Raw genomic sequence first — 7,395 nt, forward strand, 5'->3', positions numbered from 1 at the left:
TGGCTATCGGAGCAGTTGGCTCTATAGGTAGAGATTTAGATGTACTTACTAGAAGAATAATACATTGGACTGGACCCAAGTTGAATTAATTCTGCATCCATTTGTAAATTAATTCACTTGTGATGTTCATGGTGTGACTTACTTAAATCCTGAGTTAGTCACTAACCATACGTATGTAACTCATTTGCTTTGATATAAGTGGAGATTTATACTCTAAAGATGATCGAGCCGATAGTCGTTATGTTGGGTCCATGACTTATGTATGACATGACTTTATTAGCAACAATGGAATTCATAGCTCGATTAAAGAGTTAACAATATCCTCTCATTGGCATTGTGTGGATTGATAAATATGAAATGTGGTCATGGGTTGCTTGTTCTCGAACGAGCAATTTATCATAGTCATTAGTTGATGGTGATCATATTAATCATTAAGAAGACACAGTAGTGGCAATGAGATAAGACAAGATTGTATTGAGTGAACGGATTTAACTCAAAGGAACCAATGATATAATATGAAAGTAACACACATATGACAAGGTCATTGGACAAAACAATTGGATGAATTGCTTTCGTAAAAAGTATACAATAATGAGTTTTCAATCATGTACTTCTTGTGGACCAACTCTATGATTAAGTAAATTGAGAATTATTAGAATGATGTTTCTAGACATAATTGCAATTAACTCGAGTTGAATTCTATATATCTGATTGGTCCCTGCGCTAGCTCCATAAAAGCTTCATCGAACTGTTTTTGAATCAAAATAAAATTTTACGACTTTGGAAATAACTTAATTGAGTTGATTTATTCGATGCAAAATTAATTTAAGTGATAATGTGAATTGTTTAATTAGAGAATTTGATTAAAGAATTTTTTTGAAAAATTAATTTGGAAAATCGAGTGATTTTAAGAAAATTAATTTTGATTAAGTAAAATTAAATTAATCAAATTAATTAAAATAAATCTAAAAATTTTGGAAGTTAATTTTCAAGTTAGATGATTGGCCCAGTGGGTAAATATAATTGAACTTGAAAATTGGATTCGAGAATGAAACCCGAAAACGGGTTTGAGTTGAGCCCTGTGTATGAAATTGAGCCGAATTGGTCGGGCCATCATTGGCCCAAGTTGAACTGACAACAATCAAACAGGCTAGGCCCATTCGGGCAAAATAGCAATGGTCTGGGGTGTTGGGGGAGTTATGCCAGCGATGGCACTGTCGGCGACGACGATTTCTTCGGTGGTAGAGTGAAATCGGTGGTAGAGTAATGGAAAAATTAGACTCCTAGTGGGATTTTACTGGATAACTTGATTTCAAATTAATTTTTCCAAAGATAATATTATTTTAATGAATTTAATATTAAATTAATTTTAAAATTTATCTAGATAGTATTTTATTAATTTAATATCAATATGAGATATTAAATTACATTTAATATTTATTTAGAAAATACTTTATTATATTAATTCTAATTTTAATTGAATTCTCTCTAAACTATTCTTATATAAAGAGAGCATGAGTTATTATTCTTATACACTGAAAATTATCTGAAAAATTAGTTTAGAAAATTTCTAGAGATATTCTGGTTATTTACATCTTGACCTAAAAAATTTAGAGAAATCATGAAATTGCCCCACTGGTAATTTTATAAATTTTTTTTTATTTGAAACGAACCCAGACTCGACAGACGTGAACTTGAGGATAGAGGAAAAGGCTACTTTGTTGAAGCGTTCATCATATACGAATAAAAAATGTAAGATTTTGATAAAGTGTTATTACTTTAGATAACACAATAAAATTCATGTTTTGGAAAAAAAACCTATTTTTGTTGCGTTTTTGAATTTGATTTTTTAATATCTAAAATATTATTTAGATATTCAAATTATATTTTATAAATAATCTATATTAATTTTTAAAAGTATTTAAATTAATATTTAATATATTATTTTGTAAAAAAATGATATATTTATAATATTAAGTAGTTTAAATGGATTGATGTTTTTTATATTATTATTTTATAACATTTATAAATCCCTTGTAAAATAATTTTAATAATGTTAACAATTGGATTTACATTTTCAAATATAAAAAATAAAAGGATAAAATTTATCCTAAATATATGTATTATTCATGTTATTTTTCATATGATACTTGTTTTAGTTATTTTCTCATGTTAACTTTGTTTCACATCTTGATCCAACCTATATTATTTATAATAATTGATTTTAACTCTAAATTCATTTACTAAAATATAAATGATATACTTAGAATATTTAATTTAAAGCCAATATTTAAACACAAGATTAAAAATAAATTTATTAATTTCATTAGCATTTTTAGATGAGCAAGATGGATTTATTCATCCCTAATCTTATGCTCAATGGGGAAAAAGATACTATTATTATTATTATTATTATTATTATTATTATTATTATTATTATTATTATTAAACAATTTAGTCCCTATTTAATAGATAATAAATTTAAATATTTTTATTTTATTTAAAATTATATTATCTTTATCAAACAATTTCATTATATCTAAAATTTCCATTCCACCCATAATCAACATAAGTATAATGAAATATCAATCACCAATATTGAAATAAGAATTTAAATATATATTTCAATAATATTTCTTTAAAATTAAATTTCATTAATATTAGAAAAACTTAAAATCCGAGGCGAAAGCGGGGTGTTAATTCTAGAAATTAACATTTTAAAATTTTATGACCAACATAAACCGAAAATTTCAGCATTGAACGGCAGTACAGGACTTGGTTTGAAATTTAAAAAACATGGGACGATGACCAACTCTCCGTACATGGGATGGGATGATGCAAGACCTATGATGTGAATAGGAAGCAGATGAGAAGCTTTAAAGGCTATATGTACGGGATACTTACTTATTTGGGTTTTTTCTTTCCAACTAACTCAAAATTTTTAATTAATTATGAAAATAATCAAATTTAAAAGATTATGTATGTAAATAATTTTATAATACTTAGCATACAGATAATATTAATTAATGATTGCATTTAAAAAATAATAATTAGTGATGTTACTTAACAAATTCTCAGAGATCTAATCAATCAATTATGATTTGGATCTAATCAATCAATTATAATTTTTAGATTGGCTAAAAGAGGAAGAAGAAAGATGTCTTTCAACTTTGAATCTATTTATATATTAAATCTATTTTCTTTTGAAATTAAATTTAAATAATATTTAAAATAAAAAGTAATAAAAATAATTAAAAAATAAACTTTGAAAAAAAAATTATATAAAACTTTTATTTAAATTACCAAAATTTTTTCTCAAAATTATCTAAATTTGAAAAAGGTTTATCTTGAGGAAATCAGGGCTGAAGTTACCTCCTCAACTGTTTGTCTATTTGTTTATGTAGGAAACCATGATTGAACATACTCTTCAACAGGCTTCCACAATGTTTACGTCCAAAACTCCCCATTTTTTCAAAGTAATCCTTCAGGAAACTTTGAGAGATGGGATACTGGTAAGTATTTCTTTCTTCTTTTTCTCCATTCATATTTCTACTCTGAAATCTGTTCCACTATTGAATTTCATTGACCATGACTGTATATGGTTATTACCAGGGGATTCCTAGAAAGTTTGTGAGAAAATACGGAAACCAACTGTCAAGCCCTGTTAAGCTTGAGGTGCCTAGTGGTGCAATATGGCAGGTGGAACTGGCAAAGACTGATGAAAGGGTGAGGTTGCAAAACGGCTGGCGAGAATTTGCAGAGCATTACTCGCTTGAACTTGGGTCTTTTGTGGTCTTCAGATATGAAGGGAATGACCATTTCCATGTCCTAATTTTTGATAAAAGCGCTTCGGAGACCGAATATCCCCACACTAGCACTGAAGGTAACGATGGTGATGATCATGTGTCCGTTGAGATTTGTGATGATGTTTCAGCCAGTAGGAAAAACAAAGAGAAACCAGATTTGCCATGTTCACTCCCTCAAAAGAAAATAAGTACTGATTCAAAGTTAAAGAATTCATCTTCACACATTAGCCTTGATGAACCCTGCTCTATAAAGAATAAGCTTCGAAATCTCAAGAAAAATGAAAACTCAAGTAGTTCTACAGGACGTGTAGATGGTATGCGTTCTTTATTTCAATCTTAGCAGTGTTATCTTTGAGATGTTCGTTTCAGTTTTTTCTTTCTCCTCGTTTTTGATTTTGCTTCTTACTATGAGTTCCGAGTTCATCAGGAGTAGAATCTGTTATATAGGTTATATGACATTGCTTGTTCTTATCATTTCATTTTTTTAACAGCTCAAAGGAGCATAGGCAATACAGATGGAACCAGGAGCTTGGTAAGTGATACTAATTCTAGTTCTCAAGAAAGATGTCCCTCCGGCTCTACAGAACTTAAAGACTCAAAGTTCCAAAAACGAAAGAAGCGTGTGGATTCCCAATATTCAAAAAAAGATCTTAGGGGTGATTACCTTTTTTCCCTGTATGTTTCGAGTTCGAGTCCCCAAAGCTACTGTCTTAAAAAGTTTCTATCTTAACAGATGAATTCATATGTTCAGCAAAACATGATAATGGAGGGGTATCAGGTGCTTGTGGATGTCTGAAACCTGACCTTATAGGCAGGACGCAACCATTGGCTCCAACTGAGAAACAAAGAGCTGCTGATATTGTAAGTTGGTCTTCCTCAAGATTAGGTAAGTACAGAAAAATATACAAGTTCCCTTGGATATCAATTAATTTTTTATAAGAGTGCTCCATAGATCGATCCATACACTATCAATGAAGCGATGACGATATGTTTGTCGAACTAATTGATGACGTTTCAGTGAGTAGGAAAAGTAAAGAGAAATCACATTTACCATGTCCTCTGCCTCAGAAGAAAATGAGAATCGATTCTTCTAATCAACATGGACAAAATTCGAAGTTAAAGGTTTTATCTTCTGGCACTAGCCCTGATGGTACGCTTTTCTTATTTCAATTTTGGGAGTGGGTTGCTTTTGAAGTCCTCAAATTGAGATGCTCATGTCATTTGTTCTTTTCGTGATTACAGCTCAAAGAACTGTGAAAACTAAGGCTTTCAGTTGTGTGCAACGGCTGGCAGCCATTGAAAAGGCGCACGCTGTTCAGATAGCTAGTGCTTTTGAAAGTACTGAAAACCCAATTTTTATGATAGTCATGCAACCATCATACGTTCGTGGTACATGCAGAATGGTAACTTTTAAAACTAGAACCTGGCTATTCTCTAGACCATCATTTTGCAAACTCCAAGTAGCTTAAAATAACAAACTTATTCAGTCTAATCTCTGGTTTATATTCTCTTCTTGGATTCCAGTTTATACCATCGGACTTTGCTAGGAAATTTTTGACAGTGCACAAGTCTAATCTGACCTTGTGCAATTCCACTGGGAAAACTTGGCATGCCAAGTTATACCATCCAGCAAATAAAAAGCCCAACGCACACCTCTGCGGTGGGTGGCGTGAATTTGTGGAAGATAATCATCTTAATGTTGGTGACATTTGTGTTTTCGAGCTAATTAAGCACCCTGAAATCTTAATGAAAGTGCAAATCTATCCGGTTGTCAAAAATGCAAGCAAGGCCAGCGGGCAACAAGGTGAGTAGAACTTATTATATATCATTGATTCAAAAATCAATTTATATGACCATCTATGAAGATGCCTTATTGCTTCTTATCATTTGTAACAGCTCTCGGGAGCATAGTCAGTCGAGTTAAAACTAGGAGCTTGGTCAGTGATGCTGAACCTAATTGTCAACAAAGTCCATCCAGCTCCAGTGAATCTAAAGACCTAACAGACTCGCACATCAAAACCTTGCATGACTCTCCACTAGACCAGAAAACAAAGAAGAAATTGACACGCTCGAGTGCTCAGCCTTGTAAGATGACGAGAACCAGCCTAAGTGGAAGCATTCAGGCTAAGGGGATTAAGCACGAGAAAGGAAAGAGCTTGAATTTCCAATATTCAACAGAAGAACTTGGAGGTGATCTTTTTGTTTGACAAGATTTTTCGAGTTTGATAAATGTAATGCTATGCTTCCAAAGCTATTGTGTTGACCATTTTAACCTTAACAGGTGGACTCAAAAATTCTGCAAAAGGTGATAGTGGAAGGAAGTCAGGTGCTCGGAGATGTCTGAAACCTGATCCTGTATACCAGAAACAAAGAGCTTGTACAGGAGGTGGTGCTTTTAGAACTTCAAACCCCTCTTTCAGTGTTGTGATACACCCATCACATATTGGTTCTTGTAGTACTGTGGTGAGATTTCTGTTGAATTATCTCTTCATTCCATTTATGTAATCCAAGTCTTGAGCAAATGGCTTTTCATTATTCCCCATATGAAGTGAGAGTGTCAAGTTGCAGACTTGATAGGTTAATATTGCAGCTGTACTGTATGAAAACTGAAACTATCTTCATTATTGGCAGCACATACCGGAGGAATTTGGCAAGAGATATTTGAAGAAAAACGGAGAAATGATGCTGAGAGTTGCAGATGGGAGGAGTTGGAATGTTGAGTATGAAAGAATAGGAACGAATAAAGGTAGAAAAGCAGGGTTTGGGGGTAAGAGTTGGGGACAATTTGCTATGGACAATGAATTGGAGGTGGGAGACGTTTGTGTGTTTGAGCTGATGAATGAAAATGGAAACTTGTTGGAAGTTGTCATTCATCGCAAGCTTTTACTCGTCGAAATTAATTAAGTTGTCAAGTATTTCAATCCAAATTGGGACTGTTTGATGATTTTGAGTATTTACTTCAATGGAACTTTTTATTATTCAAGGATGGTGAATACATCCCGGTTGATTCAAATATCATACTACAAAAATCATTTTATTTAATTATAATATATAATTTTTATTTTTATTTATTTTATTAAAACTATTTTATAATTTTTTACGATTATAGTGATATCCATATTAAATATTTTTATATTATTTGTAGTTGTTAGAGTTTGCGTACAACGTACTATTAGTCGGATACGAGCTTCAATTCGGAAATGGATCCGAGCTGGGGATATTCGATAAGATGGAGAGAAAGTTGGGAGGTGTCTGGAAATTATACAGGTATTTTTATGATCTAATTCAGTTGTGCTCTGCTTGATAAGAACTGTCTGAACTTGTATGGTAATGGTAAGTGACATTTTCATTTATGTATGTAAAACTCTGAAGTAAAAGAATTATTAGTGATTTTTTTTTTTTTTTGTGTGTGTAAAGAATTTTGGTGATAAACTGAGTTAGTAAATAGGAAGTTTGTTAAAACAATGATTTGTTGCCTTGAAATTAGTTTGGCGCAACGATAGTGTGGTGATCTGTATACATAAGAGTATTTTAGATTTTGTGTGTTAGTGATTGGTATGATTGGGTTAAAAGAAAGTGAGTTAGTGAA

At 31.7% G+C, this 7,395-nt stretch overlaps 1 protein-coding gene across 2 annotated transcripts; it reads left to right on the forward strand.

Moving 5' to 3' along the window:
- Positions 1-3,329: 3,329 nt before the first annotated feature.
- LOC108479105 (putative B3 domain-containing protein Os03g0621600) lies at positions 3,330-6,819 on the forward strand. Of its 2 annotated transcripts, none has more exons than XM_017781518.2 (10): positions 3,330-3,512; positions 3,613-4,120; positions 4,298-4,462; positions 4,540-4,692; positions 4,825-4,956; positions 5,049-5,209; positions 5,331-5,610; positions 5,703-5,996; positions 6,088-6,269; positions 6,438-6,819. In XM_017781518.2, the coding sequence occupies exons 1-10, from the start codon at positions 3,411-3,413 to the stop codon at positions 6,708-6,710; spliced, it is 2,250 nt and encodes a 749-aa protein (XP_017637007.1). In that variant the 5' UTR covers positions 3,330-3,410; the 3' UTR covers positions 6,711-6,819. The 2 variants fall into 2 exon arrangements, with proteins under 2 accessions (XP_017637007.1, XP_052879315.1); XM_053023355.1 differs by having other exon boundaries at positions 3,613-3,883.
- The last annotated feature ends 576 nt before the right edge of the window (positions 6,820-7,395 follow it).

The sequence above is a fragment of the Gossypium arboreum genome, chromosome 12 (assembly GCF_025698485.1).
Source record: "Gossypium arboreum isolate Shixiya-1 chromosome 12, ASM2569848v2, whole genome shotgun sequence".
Taxonomy (NCBI): domain Eukaryota; kingdom Viridiplantae; phylum Streptophyta; class Magnoliopsida; order Malvales; family Malvaceae; genus Gossypium; species Gossypium arboreum.

Excerpts from the sequence above, each read along its gene's own strand:
- LOC108479105 (XM_017781518.2), top strand. The coding sequence starts at position 3,411 with ATGATTGAACATACTCTTCAACAGGCTTCCACAATGTTTACGTCCAAA. Across the intron at positions 4,463-4,539 it reads TTCAAAAAAAGATCTTAGGG|ATGAATTCATATGTTCAGCA; the intron begins GTGATTACCTTT and ends CTATCTTAACAG. Across the intron at positions 5,611-5,702 it reads CAAGGCCAGCGGGCAACAAG|CTCTCGGGAGCATAGTCAGT; the intron begins GTGAGTAGAACT and ends CATTTGTAACAG.